Genomic DNA, 19,183 nt, shown 5'->3' on the forward strand with positions numbered 1-19,183 from the left:
CCTCTACAGACACATCAAGTGCTCCCTAAACACTCGGTAATTATTAGGGGGAAAAACATGATTTTCCTAACAAACCACTCTTTCAAGGAGCAAGACCTGTCAAACTAGTGACACATCAGAAGGGTAACAAATATTCATTTAGTATTATGCAGCCAGTCCCTGACTTTATGAATGACAACAACAGTAAAGGGGTGAGAGTGACCCTACATTTTTTTCCATATTTGCAATTCAACATGTAGCTCCAGAGGAACAATGAAAGCTTTAAAAAAAAAATGAAGCTTACACAACCAAACCACCACCAATGTGGAATGAATTGCACTGCACTCTAGAGAGTTTTCATAACATTTTATTGCTGCTACATAATGTCAGCATGACGTGGTAAAACTATAGCAAATGCGCTGAAGTGGGATTTCAATGTGATTTTTATGCAAGTGTCTCAGCATGTCCTACACTGACTTGTCTAAGCAAAGCAGTGGCCTATAAGGAGGGAGGTTTTGCAGTTAAGGCATAAAATGGAGAGTCACGAAATCTAAGTTGTTTTCACCATAGACTTCCTCACTCAACTAGTTTAATCTAGCCATACTTCAGTTTGCCCATCTTTAAAATGGGGATAACAGCACTTACTCACAGGCTAAGTTATAAAGCTAAATTAACTGATATTAGTAAATGTGCTGAGATTCTTGGATGGAAAAAAGGTGCTAGAAAAGTGAAGCATACTGGCTGAATCTGGCAGCACAATACCAGAGCTTCCTTTTCCAGCCTATATTCCCAAACAGGGAAGGACTCCACAGAAGGGGTAATGAAGAACTCCAAAGAAGCCAGCGTAAACACTATGTTGCTTCTCAGCTAGCACAGGCCTACTATTCTGGAAAGAGGAAGGACAATCCAGAGGCTGGTGAACAATTCATTCTCTGCTGAACGTATCTCAGGAGATTTTTAATTTCAAATGACTCAGATTGATTTCGTGCATGTGCACCCTAATGCTGACAGTTTTTTTGCTCTCTTTTTTAATGTCTTTTGGTAGAATATACCAAGGCTCCTCTCAAAGCGCACTGAGCATGACAAAGAAGCACACAAGCATCAAGAGATGTACTCCACCCCAAACATAGTAACTGAAATGTTTATTTGCTTCTATTAAATCCAAATAAAACTCTAATTTGTAATCTATTTTAGAGAGAGAAATAATTTACATAAAATAATCACTGCAGTTGGTCTACTGAAGGCTAATGAACTCTGCCTTGCTAACATTAACCACTGAATTAAGTGGTAAACTGAAGCTGTTCCAGTTTAGACCTTTACAAAGGAAACATGCAAGGGGTAAATTCTGCCCTCAAATGCACATCTGGGGCTCCCACTGAATCAATGTAGACATTCTTCCAAGGGCAGAATTTGGCCTTAACTAGTCATTATCGGAAACAATAAAAACTAATTAAAGGAGGGGGGCGCAAGAGAAGGGCTGCAGCATTGTGGAGTTTCTTCACTTTTTCACTGTGCTAGAGGAATGTTGCATGGGGTTGCGAATTACAATAGCAGACTATGTCTTGCAGACTGAAAAAGATGACCAGCTGTGTGACAGTCTATCAAGGTGCAGGCAGGAGGGCATAATTACTCACTGAAGACATATTATTTTATCCCAAGGAGTGGGCAATCCTTTCTCTTCAAAACTAATAGTTCCAGTCCGAGCGTGCACCTCTCCCATTGTACCCTTTAAAAATAGGTTTTTGCCACAAAAATTCAGATGTACCTTTAATGGACAATATTTTAAGACACAATCAGCCAAATACTCGCCAAAACTTGACACTAAGAACTACTGGCCTGCCAAGATGTCAATATTATTAAGCTATCCTAAATTGATATAGTCTTGCCTCCACATGTATAATTGTGTTCAGAAAGCCACTTGTTATTACACACACACACTTACTTCTGCACTCGAAGCTTTCACAGTACAAAAACAGAGTGGATTACATACAAATTAAGTATTTATTCAATTATCTCTGTAGGCTGGCCCATCCATATCTATTACCAGTTAATGGTGAGCAGCATCACACGATGCTCTCCAATCAATAAGCATGCCAGATGTATCTGTCAACCTCCTACCTTGGCTCCATCCACACTGATAATCCGATAGCTGTTTCTTGTGCTGTCATAGAAGTAGGAAACAGTTACAGCCTGCTTGCTTGCAGGAACCCAGTTCTTCTTGGTGCTGGGGTCAATTTGGAAGACATGTGCTCTGGTGGTGAAGATGGGCTGTTCTCTGGAATAGGGAGGGACAGGAGAAATGGATGCATGAGTTTGTGGAAGATGAAATGTTGCAGAAATCCGCTCTTGATCAACCATGTTGAAAACAGCAGACCTAAACCTCACAGTTCAAATGAGATAACCCTGGAATTCTAAATGGAAAAACAGTGCACTAAAATTACTATCTGAATCAACACTCCAGCGTTCTATACCTATTCTTAGCCTTACCATGTGACATTTAGCTCCCTGAACTCACTGACCTTCTTCCCTTCTTGGGCCACCAGTACAAATGCAATTTTAGTTCCCATGTTGCTATAACTGGACACTGTTAAAACATTAGCACCTTCTTCCTCAAATTAGCACATCATTTCAATTAAATTACATTGACACACATCTTTGCCAAATCCACCTGCTTTTTCTAAAACCACACAGCTTTTCTTCCTCATACCACTCAGCCATATGAATCATTACTTAGAGACAGAACTCACTGCAGATTCTCCTTACAATTTTATCAAACCAAATGCCCAGTGTCACTATTTACATACTAAAATCTCAGTCCTTCCGTTCATTCTGTTCTATGGATGTGCACGAAAATTTAATCAGCTGCAAAGTAGCTAACCACGATGAAAAAAGATTGTATTACATTTTAGTTCAACAAGCTGTATTTATGGGTGAAGTATTTGGGGTCCCAACCCACAGCTTCATTTCTTAACTATAGTACTGTCAATTCACAGACAATTTTACCCAACATGAGAATTCCACACAAAGTACAGGTTTGTTTGTTTTTAAAGATGACAGTATAAACAACATGAGAGCAGAGAAGAAGCAGGGTTAGCAGAACAATACATGTGATAAACATGAAGTTATTTGGATTGAAGACTACAGTTAGGATTTATTAAGGCAGTAATGTCAGTAAATATTCTATTTCCACTTCAAATTGTACCTTCCATCCAAGTTAAATTTTAAAGAGTAAAGAAAACTCTACTATATTTATATAATTTTTTATTCCCTGAGTCTGAGGGCTAACTGATTATATAAAATAGTGAACATTACATGACATTACCACTCAACATAACACATTTAGAATATTATATAATTAAGACATTATCTTGACATAATTATGATAGGATGCTGAAATGTCAGTTTATTCCAATACAACCCACCATATCAGCCTCAGAGAAATAGGATGTTTACAACACACAAACTGAAGAGGCTGCTAGAAGGTGTTTTGCACAAGGCTAATTAATGTCTAGGTAGAACACCAGTGGGAATCTCGGATATTTGTTTTATAAATATTTTTATTTACCCACCTCAAAACCATCAATCTGTGTACATATCTGGCCTCCACGTTTTCCATTATGTTCAATCCTTTGCTCCTCTCAGCTGATTGTTACATCCACTTGTTGTGTTATCTTAGGCCATGGCTACACCTGGAGCTGGAAGAGTAATTTCCAGCTTGAGGAGACAAACCCACCACACTAAAAATAGAAATGTAGCTGCCATGGTGAGAGAGGTAGGAAGCGCTAACAGCCCTGAGTACACAGCTAGCATCTCAGAGTTCTACTCCAGGCGGCTAGCCCCTCCCACTGCTGCAGCTACCCTTCTATTTTTAGCGCCCTAGCTCAATCAGAGCTAGTGAGGGTGTGCGTCCTCGAGTTGGAAATTACACCTCCAACTCAAAGTGCTGACATACCTCTAGGCCGTAAGATCTTCAGGGCAGGGACTGCATTCTGCTCTGTTTGGGTAACATCTAGCACAAACCGGCCCTGATCCTGAGTGAGGTCTCTAGGTGCTAGAGAATACATGATCATACAAATCAAATTGAATTTACTAACATTGGGCATATCTGATACTCTAATTGTAGAATTAACTTGGCAAAGGTGGTTTGCTGGTGAAAAACCTAATGAGGCCTAAAAATGAAAAAACAAACAAACATGCAGGTGCAGTAGTAATGTTTTTTCCTTGTAAGATATCTGCATGGTTTTAAATTTTTCAGGAGCTGTTGAGTACATTTCTGGATGGATGGCTGTGCCAAATTCAATAAATTCAATACTCATGTGGAAGACACTTCAAATACAATGGAACTTTCTCACTATGTTGGTAAAGATATATAAATTATTCCAGTTATTCCTTAACAGTAGCTCTGTGAGACTGATGTTATATGCAGTCCCAGGTATGTGAATTTGGCTCTCATTTCAAATGCTTATATTTGTGCAGCACTTAGCTAGAAAAAAGGGGCATTTCTCTACATACACATAGACCACTTCAACCATAAAATACTCAGCTTAAGAGGCCTAAAGCCCACTTACATGTCAAGTTTTTATTATGCAAATACATGTGAGTCTATGCCAATAATTACCTTCAAATTAAAACAGGTCAGAATGCCACCTGAGTAAGCAGCTACGGTAATTCCCCATAATGGGGAAGTCAGAGAAATTTCCCCTTTAAAGTACTTGCTCTTGGGCTCTTACAAAAAAATACCAAATAGCTCTGCAGCCAGGGAATAGATATCTTCTCCCCTTTCCCCCGTTTGCTTGCTCTGTATTTTTTGTGGGCATAACATAACATAGTCATCCTGAGTCTGGAGACTGACAGTTCCAGTACCTCTGCTGCGGCTTGTAGCTTTGCCAGTCTTGCCTACTGCTATTCAGAACCCTCTGGGGAGCAGTCAAACTAGCAAGACTCAGTCTTCTTTTGCAGATTGGGAAAGTCTTGCGCACAGGCGGACGCTGGAATTGTTTACTGAAAAGGTAAACCCCCAAAACAGAGTCTTGAGGTTGCTGGGAATCTTTGGGTGGGAGGGAAAGCCTAGAGAGAAAACTCCTTCTCCAGCACCCAGGATGTTATGTGTGTGTGGTGGTGGCAGCAGTGACAGATTGAGTTTGGGAGGGGGCATTCCAATTTACTCAAAACACTTACACCCGCTGGCATCTACAAAAATAAATGGAGCTGCCAAATAATATTCAGGGGCAGCAACCTGGTAGGAATCCAGCCACTGCGGTGATGGGTAAGGTCGTGCCTTTTCAAGTGGTATTGACTTCTGAGCAGTGAGACCCTCACTGCAGTTTTGTCCTCTGCATATCAAGATGCCTGGTGCTCCATGGAAGAGGGTGTGTATGCAACATTAAGTCAGGGTTGTTGGTGTGTAAAAAGGTGGATGTTGGGGTGGGGGGAGGAAGAGATTGACTGGCCAATTCAGAAAACAGAATTAAGGGAAATATTCTGGGGAAAGACCTGGAAGATACAGAAATAAAGGGGATAGGTACATAAGAATGGCCATACTGGCTCAGACCAATAGTTTATCTAGTCTAATATCCTGTCTCCAACAGCAGTCAATACAAGAGCTCCAGGGAGACCATACAGAACAGGGTAATTCTGGAGTGATCCACCACTATCTTCCACTTCCAACTTCTTGCAGAGGTTAAGAGCTGTATTGGGCAAGGGGCTTCACACTGACCCTCTTAAGCTAATAACCACTGATGGACTGGTCCTCCGTGAACTTAACTAGTTCTTTTTTGAACCCAGTTTTACATTTGGCCTTCACACCATCCCACAGCAATGAGTTCCACAGGTTGATTGTGTGTTGCATGAAAAAGTAGTTCCTTTTGTTTGTATTAAACCTTCTGCCTATTAATTTCATTAGGTAACCCCTAGTTTTAATTTTGTGGGTAAAGCACATAATGAAGGAAAAGAAAAAAAAGAGGAGATATAGAGAAGTGCAAGAACTGACAAAGAGAAGAGGAAACAGACACTGAAAACAATGCATCTTCCCCAATTAATGTTTTAATTTCTAATTGGCACCATCAAGTAAAAGCCACATTCACAACCAGCCAGTCAAATTTGGAGTACAGCGGGAGGGCCAAATTCTGCTCTTACTTACACCCATGACACCGCTTCAAAAGATGTAAGAGAATAATTCAGTCCCATTATAAATTAAACACACACACACCCCCGCAGATTTTCCATTAATATTTAATGTATATTAGTCACATTTCAAGTGCAAATGCCCTGCGACTGACATAGAATAATAATGTGCAAAACCAAGATCTGTTTTATTTCAACATATTGTAGTTTATAGAGACACCATTTTACCAAACACCAGGCTGGGGTGTAATGTAGTTATTTTATGTGCCCTACAAAATGCTTCCAACAGCAGAGTGCAGCATTGGCACTCACTACTGCACAGTATGAGGAAGACGTCTCTAAGACATGTCATTTAGTGTTGATTTGCCATCTTTGGCCCCTGATTATTAAAAACGGAATGGATATGTTAAGTCAAGATGTGCAGCCCCTCCAAACTCCAGCAGTGGCTGGTGACATCTGAAAGCGTACAAAAGCTCCAGGTATTATTGCTGTTTTCAGTGGAGTGTAACCCTTTCCTTTTTGTCTCACTGCAAGGTTTGCTAAGATCACGGGGAGCAGAGGGAGAGAAGCAAGCCCAGTCCATCCTTCCTGCCTTGTAACAGTCACACCTGCCAAACTTATTTCCATATCAAAATGGCAGAGCTTTCATTTTACAAGATACATGCCTATTAATAAGTAGCTAAAGCACTACAATATTCTAATCCTCTAATTCATACTTAACAGTCGCAGAACGACCAAACACAAAGCTACACCATATCTTCACTCTCACCAGTTTAATTTTGCACAGCTTAATAGTTTTTAATTCCAAAGAATTTCAACACTGCTACACATTTATTGTGTGTAAATTATTAAATACACTCCCAAGACTAAATATGCTAGGTCACTCACTTTCAAATTTCAATTTCCGTAGCACATATTGTAATGTAAATGAAACCTCATATACCTCCAAGATAGAAACAACTTGTTGTTGTTTTATAATGTTGTGTTGTTGTTTAAAATCTCTCTCCATACTTCATGAAATCCGATGCATTTGCTTTCTGCATGCTTTATTTATTTACAGGCACAGCAACACATACTAATACACAGATGATGGAATAAATACTCTATTCATGTACACTAGTTATTTGGAATAACATGAGCCATATTCATAATAATGGCATTCAGAACAAAATTACAATATAACTAAACACACCCCAGGGAATTATGAACCATGCACGCTGTGGGAGCAGAATCAAATCAAGTGAATAAATGACCAAATCTGCATTAAATAATTGGCATTTTTTGAATACTTTCTGGACACAGACTTAACCACAGCTCTGGGCTCAGCACGATCATGGGTATCAAGTCCTTCCATGTGTACGGATATGTGCCCTTGAAAGAATTCCAGAGATGGCTCTATTTGCAATCAGATATAAGAAAACAGTTGTGAATACTGTAGATGCATAACCCAGCAATTCATGATAAACTGCTCGGCCAGAAAGTTCTTATGCAGTAGATAGCTGTGATCACTGTAACTGCACCCTTCATTCATGAACTATAAATGAACAAACAAGTGCAAAAATAGTAGGGGTATTGGTGGGGGGATTCTACAGTTATGGATGATTTATTCATTGTCAGGAATGTTGCCGTTATTAAAAATTTGAATACGAGCAACAGGATTGCCATTTCTCGTGATTCTATAGAGAGTCCTCCTGTGATATTTGGTGTTTTTCTTAAAGCCCCTGTGCATGATTATGTGAAAATGACCACTTTCATTAAAAAATATATTTCTAACCATCATGGTCATGGAGAAAACCCTGAAGAATGCAAATGTTAAAACCTCAAAAAACAGAAGGCTAAAAGATGTTAAAATTATAAGAGTCTCATGAACTTTAAATCACCATAATGGCTTTTATGGGCCTTCTGAATGTTTAGGGTTGGTAAGAACACAAGAATGGCCAACTGGGCCAGACCAGTGATCCATCTAACCCACCATCATGTCTTCTGACAGTGTCCAGTGCCAAATGTTTCACAAGGAATGAACAGAACAAGGCAATTACTGAGTGATCCATCCCCTCTTGTCCAGTCTCCGTTTCTGGCAGTCAGGGTTTAGGAACACCCACAGCATGGGTTTGCATCCCTGACCATCTGGGCTAATAGCCATTGATGGACCTATCATCCATGAACTTATCTAATTCTTTTTTTAATCCAGTTATATTTTTGGCCTAAACAACATCACCTGGTAATAAGTTCCACAGGTTGACTGTGCATTGTGTGAAGTAGTACTTCCTTATGTTTGTTCTAAACCTGCTGCCTATTAATTTCATTGTCTTATGTGAAGAGGTAAATAACACTTCCCTATACCATTCATGATTTTATTACCTCTATTATGCCCCCGCTTCTTAGTCTCTTATCTCTCCTCATGTGGATGCTGTTTCATATCCCTAATAATTTTACGTGCCTTTCTCTATGCCTTTTCCAATTCTAATATATTTTTATTGAGATGGAGTGACCAGAACTGCATGCAGTGTTCAAGGTGTGAGCGTACCATGGATTTATACAGTGACATTATGATTTTTTCTATTGTTTTATCTAACCCTTTCCTAATGGTAATACTGAAATAGTGCAAACTGTGGTTTTATTTCGTGTACAGAAGCTGAAAACAAAGCCCCATTCCCACAACTGATTCTACATGTGGTGACAACAAATTGCTGTGCCCCTGGGGAGCCGCATTGACTTGCCTGGCTACAGGGAGTCACCTTCAGGTTCAGGCATTAAGCTACTATGCCCTTGATCATGCAAACACTTACAGTTTTGAGTACTCTTACACACATGAACTCAATAAGGTTCCTCATGTGAAAAGTTTCAGAGTAACAGCCGTGTTAGTCTGTATTCGCAAAAAGAAAAGGAGTACTTGTGGCACCTTAGAGACTAACCAATTTATTTGAGCATAAGCTTTCGGAGCTACAGCTCACTTCATCGGATGCATACTGTGGAAAGTACAGAAGATCTTTTTATACACACAAACCATGAAAAAATGGGTGTTTACCACTACAAAAGGTTTTCTCTCCCCCCACCCCACTCTCCTGCTGGTAATAGCTTATCTAAAGTGATCACAGCTGCATTAAAGGAGCCCTAAAGCTAATAGCATATCAGGGATTCATGTGTGTAGTCATGACTGCAAAAAATGAAATAAAAACACACCACACTTCAAAACCCACATGGTAATTTTTTTCTTAGTAATGATTTCTGGCACCTGAATCAAGAATCAATTTTACCAGAATTGCAAATGGAAGAACAGTTAATGTTCTGCTGAGGATTCTTTAAATAAAATGCACATTGCAAGGCATGACAGTTCGCTGTGGTATGCTCAATATAAAACTATAAAAGCATTATATAACAAGGAGTGTTCAAGAAAAGTTATTTTCTAAAGGACATCCATTTAAAATGGGAGTCTCTTTTATACTGCTGAAATAGAATACTGGATGGGCAAAGAGATTTCCTCAGTACTACATGGGATCCTGTGGTTTTGTGACTGAGACAATCCTAAAAATGAGTATATTACCCTCTTTTAGAACCAATTTATAAAAAGGAATTTGTTAGAGATATTTGAGCACAAAGGTGCTACATTTACGGTCACTACTCAGACTGGAAGTACTGTACATATGGGTATGTTTAAACTCCAACTGGGAGTGTTCCTCCCAGCCCAGCAGACAGACATAAGCTAGCTCTGCTTGACCTAGCATGCCAGAAATATCAGTGTGGACGTTGTGTCTTGGGCAATGGGATGGGTTAGACACTTGAGTATGGATCCAGAGGGTCAGGTGGACTTGTACTCAGGCAGTTAGCTCATGCCACCTCCTGAGCTGCTAGTCTTAGCACGCTAGCTAACACACAGCCAGCACATGCCAGTTTAGCCGGGCTGCGAGGCATGCTCCCAGCTGCAGTGTAGATGTGCCCTAAGTGTCTTCCAGTAGTACTTGCTGGTGTGTAGAAAATCATGCCCTATAGCTCCAACCTGCAAGCCTCATTACAACCATTTCTTCCTTTTTTTTTTTTTTGTTCTCCTAATAAGATTTAGAAGGATTCATGTTTACTTTTAAGTATTTTACATAGCCATTAAATGTTACCATGAAAACTATCATATAAAGCGTAAGACCATAACTAATGATGTCCTCACTCCCCATTCTTATGTCAAAGGATGTTTGTGAAAAATCAAGCCTCCTTTCCTATTCTGCAGCAGTATGTGGCAGGACGAGAGGGAAGGCAAGCTCAATCAGATTTACTTTTGGGGAGAAATTTGAAGTTCATGCTAATGAAAGTGAGACTCACTGTGGACTGATTAGTTCAGCAGATTGGTAATGGTATATTATAGCTCTTCACAGCTAGGTCACCAGCTTAAGTCAGTCCCTGGTCGACTATAAAGGAAAGGTATCGTTATCCAATAATGGTCTGATGGCCTATGTCAACGGTGGGCAAACTATGGCCCACAAGCCATTTTAATCTGGCCCTCGAGCTCCCGCTGGGCCGTGGGGTCTCAGGCTTGCCCCATTCCAGCGCTCCAGCTGGGGAGCAGGGTTCGGGGCCGCTCCATGTGGCTCCCAGAAGCAGTGGCATGTCCCCTCTCTGGCTCCAACACAGGTGGGTAACCAGAGGGATCCGCTCTGCATACTGCCCCCACCCCAAGTGCTACCCCCGCAGCTCCCATTGGCTGCTGTCAGCCAATGGGAGCTGCAGGGATGGCGCCTGCAGGTAGGACAGCCTGGCCATGCCTCTACATAGGAGCCAGAAGGCGGACATGTTGCTGCTTCCAGGAGCTGCTTGAGGTAAGCACCGCCTGGAGCATGCACCCCTGACCCCCTCCTGGGCTCCAACCCCCTACCCCAGCCCTGATCCCCCTCTCATCCTCCGAACCCATTGGTCCCATCCAGGAGGACCCTCCTATATCCCAAACCCCTCATCCCCAGCCCCACCCCAGAGTCCGACCCCCCCATCTGGAGCCCTCATATCCCCCCGCACCCTATCCCACCTGCCCTAACTCAGAGCCCCCTCCCGCACCCCAGCATGAATTTTGTGAGCATTTATGGCCCACCATACAATTTCTATACCCAGATGTGGCCCTCGGACCAAAAGGTTTGCCCACCCCTGGCCTATGTGAAATTAACTTCTGGCCTCAATGCAGTGGCTAGTGGACAGGTGTTCATATCTCACAGCCCCACAAGATTCCCCACCATAATTGACACTATGGCACAAGCTTATTGGCTGCCTCAGCCAAGAGGCCAAAGGTTGATTGGACACATGAAGAATGACTACCTTTTCATCCTAAGAAGTGGCTCTTCCAGATCTGGAGAGAAGTATATTTGCAGATAGAATTAGGAGTCTTGGACTGCCCATACAGCATACGTTATGTGGAGTTTGGGGTGGGGTTGTTTGTTTTGTTTTTTTTAAAGTTCTGTCAAATCACCTCCATTCACAAGCACCACATTCACTACAGAATTATTTTGAGTGTGTGTCTTTCCTTGAAGAAAATTAACGATATATTAATTTAGCAACATCAATTGCTATTGATCTTTTTCAACAGTCACATCTTTACTGACCACTATCCCAGAAAATTAGTGTAGGAAGCAAATATTTGTGCAAGATAAATCTTTTCCCACAGAATGTAATCTAGGCTGTATCTATAGAGAAAGTGAAAACAATGGAGATAAAGTAGATCTTGACACAGCCACCTTCTTATTCAATAAGAATGTCGCTTTGTTTAGAGATTGACGAGCAAGGAAATGTTTCCTGGTAAACATGTCATATGTGTTTATTCCTTTCTCACTGAAGCTTCTGCAGTGTATTTTAAAGCAATATAGCAAGGAATATCTTTGAACACTGGACTTCACATGTTCTTCACAGTACGCAAATAAACAGCACCTGTTGTTCAAAGACTATATTTTAGATGTTATTGGTAATTGTCACTAAAGCGAAGAAATAATTAGTTAACATATGTGATACACAAATCCTTTAATTCAGAAATCTGCATGGCAGAGAAAACATAATTACAGGTTATATGGGTTCTAAGGTGATTTCCTAATTTCTTTTCTCTCTTTTCTGGGGAGAGGGCATTCTGACAGCAAACAAAGGCCTAAATCAGGTAAGGTGCCTTATTATGTAAGGCTCTATACAAACACATAAAAACACCATTTCCACATCATCCTGCTGAACACCACCATCCCTATCCAGTTCAGATTTCTGTATAAAAGAAACTACTCCCATTTGAAACTCAGATAATCATATCAGCACTCCTGATTAGCACCTTGCAAAATCAAAATTTAGCTGAAAAACCTTTTATAGTACTCGGTTGTAGTATTTCAGAACACTTGCCCACTAGTCAAATTTATTATGAAGTATATAGATATAGGCATGGCAAATTCTTACACAAGTAATCCCAACCTATTTCATTTCTTCACTCTGAAATAGGACGATAAAACCCTGACTACCAGTTCTGGAACATGATTTGCTGTGTCTGGCCCAGTCCTGCAAATTGTTGCTTGCAGGCAGAATGCGGCACGCATATGGAACCCACCAAAATCAGTCAGGCTACACATGGCTGCAGTAATCCACCCATGCATAACAAGCTCCAGGACTGAAGCCTAAAAGTATTAATTTACCCAGCTGTTAACACAGAACCATAGGCAACCATGGTAAGCATGACTTGTAGGGTTGATTGTCTTAATTCATGTGCTTACCTACTACAAAGGTTGTTGATCTGGTAAGGTGATTCAGGAAAATGTCAGACTGCACCAACATTAAATCACCATTAAGGCATAAAATCTGACCCGGATTGATGCTGACCACCACTCCGCTCAATTTAAAAACTGCAGCAATTTGTGTAATATTTTGTAGAGAACAACAAACAATTTGTTCAAAGAAAAATGTAATATCCTAGAAATGCAGTGTTCTGACCTCAGTGACTATCTCTTATCTATGTTTGAACAGTGCCCAGTAGGAGGCCCCATTCTCAATTCCCTGTCAACGTATCCAGAATTATAATAATGAAGAGGTCAGAAAATAACAAACCTTCCAGCCAAATCATTTGTAAGTGTCTCTCTCTCTCTCTCCAAAATAACTGTGTGTTGTTTTTGCGAAGAATATGAAGTGTCCAACCACGCACTGCATACAGCTCTGTTATCCAGCTCTGCATACTGACTGCCTTGCATGCCTGTTCAGCTGGCAAACAGCTGTTAAACAAAAGCCTCTAGTTTCCATCCCAGGCTTCCTTGGCACTATGAGCCCCTGAAGAGCTAAATGGTGAGGCGGGTTAATGCATCAGCTTCTATATCTTTGGCTACTTCAATCTCCTTATATCAAACATTAAGTTGGACAAATATCCACACACAATGATATATTTTCAGGACTCGTTCAGACATATTTCACCCAGGCATAATCATCTGTGTCTCTGTGTACAGATGCAATGTTCCCATACACACATACCCACCCTCCGCTACCAGTTATAATGATTTTTTTTTAAAAGATCAAAGCACGGACCCTAACACAGTTGCTTTAGAGGAGAACTACAACTTGTTTTTTTACACAAGGCATTCTGCACACTGGCTGAAGTTTATCTAAAACTTTAATCATTGTTCAAAAGAAAGAGATCATCCATCATTTTTCAATCTCTGACTACAGTTAAGAAATGGTGCAAGCCTTTTCACTGGTTCTTATGGTGCAGTGAAGAAATGCACTAAATAGTCTTCAGCCAGGGTTGAAGGGCCCAGCTCTAATCTTAGTGAAATCATTAGTGAAACTGCTACTTGCTTTCTAAGACAGCAAGATCAACCTATGCCATAGGTCATGAATTAAATAGGTTTAATGGTCCTCATGGATATTATGAATGCAACACACAATGTGGTACCACAACTATCTGTTTACTGCCAAAGATTAGACAAGCAGGAAGTGTGTCAGGTTAGTATGCAGATATACTGGAAAGGATATGTGGGAAAACCTATGGTTGCTCCCTCCTGAAGTTCATAAATCCACAACAAAGCTCTTCACTGGAGAACAACAAAACGGGGGTAGGAGTAGGGTTGCCAACCCTGCAGGATTGGCCTGGAATCTCCAGGAATTAAAGATTAATCTTTAATGAAAGATGTCATGTGATAAAATCTCCAGGAATACATCCAACCAAAATTGGCAACCCTAGGTAGTAGAAGGAAGAGAGTCTTACTTAACCTGATTATTTGACAGATTTGGGAGACTTTTTTTTTTAAATATCTGACATCACACCTTGAAGAAACTCAGCTATCCAATGTCTAAACTAAATTGTATTTTAAAATATGTAATATTTTGGATTAAACATGAAAAAGATCACTAGAATTAAGTGTAAGATTTCTTTTAAGTTCCATAATGCAAAATGCAGCAACATAATGACAAACTTTTGAAATCTATACACTTCACACCAGGAATAACAGCATGCAGGCATTATGAAAGTAAACAGCTTGTTACCAGCCCCAAACTGGCACACACTAATTAAGTCAGCTCAGTCAGATTCCATCAGATTCTTCATGCAAGTTACACAGTCTGCTGACAGGATGTTTAACAATCAAAAGTGAAATGCATGTTTAAACCCGTGAGTAAAATTGCAAAATATTCTATGGCACAGAATAAGAAGAACAGTCAAGGACGTAGGATGGGTGGGACAAATGTGAAACACACCTTTAATTTCATTTCAAAGCACTTAAATGTTGGTAATATCTCCATTGTACATGTGGGAAAAAAGACAAGAGTGGTGAAATTACCGGCTCAGGGTAACAAAGAGAATCAGTGGCAAGGCTGGAAATACAACTCAGGTATCCCAATTCCTTGGTAATACTTAGTAAGGTTACAGGCCAACTTTTAAACAAAAGTTTCCCTAAACCAGGAAAACGTTTGTCTGTGTTAATTTAACAGAGACTAAAGCACCATTAGTGGTTCTTTTCCTTTAATCTTTGTCTAACTCACTTGGTGGTGACAGTGAATACCGTCCACGGACAAGAAGGGATTTGTGCCTAAGATGGTAGAAATAAGCTTGGGGGGGGGGGTCTTTCATGTGGGTCCCCACATCTGTACCCCAGACTTCAGAGTGGGGAGGGAACCCTGACACAAGCCTTGAGAGAGAATATTTGAATAGTGTATGGAAAAAGTATATCAATAATTACATGCATGGGTTCATGCACCAAAGTACATGTTTGTTTAAGGCTCTGTTTAGTTTTATGGCATTTGAAATCGTTAAGCATTTGATTATGCTATTTTGCAATAGCAATGCTTTGATTGTATTACTGATTAAAGTCAAATTTTCAGGTTCATTTATACAAAGGCAACATCTTCTAACGTTTTACCTTTTAATATGCAAAGGAACTCAAAAATTCCAATCATCAACATGTTGCCTTGGGAACATCAGTGGATTTGTCCTCTGTCAACTGCTCCCTCCCCACACATATTAATTTTTCAGACTTCATAAATGTTAGTAATATTTTTGGGTTCTGTTCTGAAGTTTAATCTGGCTTTTGTTTGGCTTTTTAATAAACACCAAACAGTACATACAATCTGCAAACATTCCCTGCCTCCATGCAGAGCACTGAGCATTCATCCAATTGGCTCAGCAAGCCTCCGGAAGGACATTCATGGTGTTTAATGATGGCAAGACATAATATGCTGTGCCTATACTAGCCTTTTTCTTTAAAAGTTTCCTACCATTGCTAACATCAGTGCAGCTCTACCAGTGGTAGTAATGGTGAGTGTGCAGACAAGGGTCTAGGTGTTTAAGTTGTCTCAACCTGCGCTGAGCTGGTCTGCACACCATTGTAGTAAAAATACTGGCAGTCACCGCACCTTGTCTACCCCAGCACTTCCACCATAGTTCACCACCACGGAAAATTTTTAGAAAAAAATATAGTTATAGGCAAGGCCCTGGAAGGACTTTGAACTTCTATTGCTCTGCTTAGTGGAGACGAAGTGGCAAGTGCTGTGAGAGATTTTAGATGTGTGTCTCAGGCTGCTCAGCCCCTGTATTTGTGCCTAAATAAAGTCCCAGGTGTGCCTGCATTCTAAAGATTCCATGAGGGATGAGAGCCTAAACATTTGTATGGACTTGGTTACCCTGTTTGGACATGTCATTCCTAATCTTAAGGAGATGTGAGTGAGCTATGTTTACGGAAGTTAGTAAATCACAAATCTACAAAGACTAGCTTGCTATTTGTCTGGGTTTTTTGGTTTTGTTTTGTTTGGGGAGGAAGGATATTACCAAGGGAAATTACTTGTTGTTCACTTGTTAAGTGAGGTTTATTGCAACGCTGAAACATAGGCCCAGACTCTCACCCCGGTTCTGGTCTCTTTGGGCTGCTCCAACAATATAAAAAGAGTTGGAATTTGGATGACTGGTCAACTGAGAATTTCCCTGTCATAGCGCAGTTCCCAAATGGCATGAAGCAGCCTGCAAGGTGGAGAATTCATGGACTGGAAATAAGATATCCTCATCCCACAAAGTAGTAATCCTGACAGATCATGGCTTTTATTTAGTGCATGCAATCAGCCTGCTGAGCCAAAAGAGTTGTGGAAGGTAGCAAAGGGATGCTTTCTGGATTCTGTTTGGCTAGGGTTGTCTTAGCATCACAGCATCAATTACAATTAAAAGCTAGGTTCCATCCCTTTTACCTCCTTGTGATATCCGGTCAAGATTTCATACTTCTAATTAACAAAAAAAATGCCCTGCAGTGAAATGTGACAATAGAAACAGTACCTTAAACATCACAGTGCCACAAATGAGGTTGAAAACTTTGAGGACTGAGCACATCTAATAGACGTGAACATGGTTGCCCACCTACCATGGAATTGCAGATGCTCCTTGGAGTCCCCTAACATGTTAACAGGGCCTCAGTTACTATATATGACAATCTTGGTAGAGGACTCTGTATCTGCACTAACACAAAGAGGGAAGGCAACTGTAAAGCCTAATCCCTTCTTCCTCAGCTCTTTGGAGTTTGGGTTTGTCTCCCATGTCAATGGAAGGTTGTGTGAAGGTTCCACAGATCTGTACCAGTGAACCAAATTTTAGAGCTTTTAAAGCAGTAGTTTGTCTTCTCAAGGTTATAAACATATTGTGTCTGAAAGATACACACAACAATTTCACAGGCTTGTTCACCAAGTAATAAAAATACTTTACAATTTTTTGCTGCCACAGACTGCACTTATTTTTTATTACAGGGAATCACATCTGTAGAGGATTGCTTTAGTTTCCTTTCAGCTCAGCTCCTCTTATTCGTATATATAATTTCTGATACGATCTATTCATAGGGCATCTTGAAAAATTAATAACGGTGTTAGAGATATTTTCATAATTAAGCCAGTATATGAATTAAGATGTTTACATTGAACTGTGTGTTTGAAGCAGGACGTCACCATGCAGTGAGATCAGATGCTGCCACGGTTTTCACCCTCTGATGATTTTTATCCTGAAGAACTGTGCTTGCGGATAGATAAAAAAAAAAAAAAAAAATCAGCTACTAACTTAAAATGCATTTGATGACCATTACTTGCTTTACCAGTACACTCCTCTTTAGCTCACCCGGCTTTTCTCTTTCTATATTATTTCTTGCCTCTACCTTAGTACCAGATGGAGCTATTACAGTTCCTACGCGTGCAAGGAGCTCCTATGCTAATTTCCTTCCCTCTGTTACAATGGATCTGTGTAAATGGGTTTTTTGCATGGGTTTAATATCTTCAGCATACTAGTTAATAGCAATTATAATATTATAAAATGGATTCTAAAGAATTCTGGATTGTGGTTATTTTAACCAGTCGTATGACCCTGCAGTTAATGAACACTATTACTGTGTTCAGAACTTCTTTTCAAGTAGGTAACCTCATTGCCATCATTAATAAGCATATAGATCAATGCTGGAGATGCACTTGAATTTCAGCAGCTGAAAAAGTCACAAATAGGGACTTTCAAATAATTTTGAATTAAAATAATGAAAAAGTAGGTCCCACCGCTTCCCCTTTTCTATGTATTGTGTACCCCCTCTGCTTGCGGCCTTGATCTTTTTTCAAAAGCACCTAAACTTGCCCTCCAATTTTGCACCAATTGTGCAAATGTGCCATTGTGGGCACACTTTATAGCACATAAATATCTAAGAACCTGTTTGCATTCACAAATCATGTACTTGAATGTCTGTGTGCTATAAAATGCACTTTCAATATTGAGCTTGCATTTGTTTGTGGAGACAAAACTTGAGGCTGAAAATAGGCCCTATTTTTTCATTTTCGCCTTAACTGGTTGAGAGACAGACTCTTCTCATTCTCCTCCCGAATTCTTCATGTCGCACAGGTATAGAGTACATCCTTCCCCTTTTTCACTCCCCATTCCCTCTGCTTAAGTTTTCTTTTTCCTTCCTCTCCTGCTTTGCTCAGGATTGATTCTCTCTCTCCTCCTAGGCTACGATTTTTTGTTATGTAAAACTCAAATGGGAGATTGGTCAAGTTTTCAGACCAAACAGAATCTAATTGGGTCAGGGGGAAGAGCCTGCTGGGGAAGTACTGGAGGGAGCTGCAGCCTGACAAGAAAACTTGAAGGAAAGAAAAAGAGGTTGTCTAAAAATGTTCGGTTTCAGAGTATCACAAGGGGCTGGCAGCCCCCAGTAGGGGGCCCAGGTCCACCCAACTCCACTGGGCCTGGGCCCCCCTGGGCAATTATCAGTCATTACTAATCTGGGCCACATTTAAACCAGACCACCTAGAACCGAGAAGCTCCATATCCCATCAACAACCCAGGGCCCTGCCAGCAGCGGAGCAGTCCGCCACAGGGTCAGCAGGGAATCCTACCAAAACACACTGACCTCATAAGGGTGGGAGGTACCATTCCCTTAGTGTTCTGGCCAGTCATAGGTAAACTGCTCACCTCCCCCACTTCCCCTCTGCCTGATCACAGTTTCTTTGCTTTGAATAAATCATGCTGGAGTAAACACTAAAGCTGCTGATTAGTAAAGTCTTATTTGTCAAGTATTTTTGTTGTTTGGGTGGGGAACATTCTAATGGTAGAAGAATCCTGCTATTTGCAGCCTTATTAGAACCAGGCTAGTTA

At 40.5% G+C, this 19,183-nt stretch overlaps 1 protein-coding gene across 2 annotated transcripts in view; it reads right to left on the bottom strand.

Moving 5' to 3' along the window:
• The window catches only part of HOMER2 (homer scaffold protein 2), a 104,859-nt gene that overhangs the window by 57,634 nt on the left and 28,042 nt on the right, over nucleotides 1-19,183 (bottom strand). For both annotated transcript variants that reach the window (XM_084642185.1, XM_084642186.1), the window contains exon 2: nucleotides 2,098-2,254. In XM_084642185.1, coding sequence (XP_084498311.1) covers nucleotides 2,098-2,254 — 157 coding nt within the window. The remainder of the gene's footprint in view (nucleotides 1-2,097; nucleotides 2,255-19,183) is intronic.

Source organism: Lepidochelys olivacea (assembly GCF_965140295.1).
Source record: "Lepidochelys olivacea isolate rLepOli2 genome assembly, chromosome: 10".
Lineage (NCBI taxonomy): Eukaryota > Metazoa > Chordata > Testudines > Cheloniidae > Lepidochelys > Lepidochelys olivacea.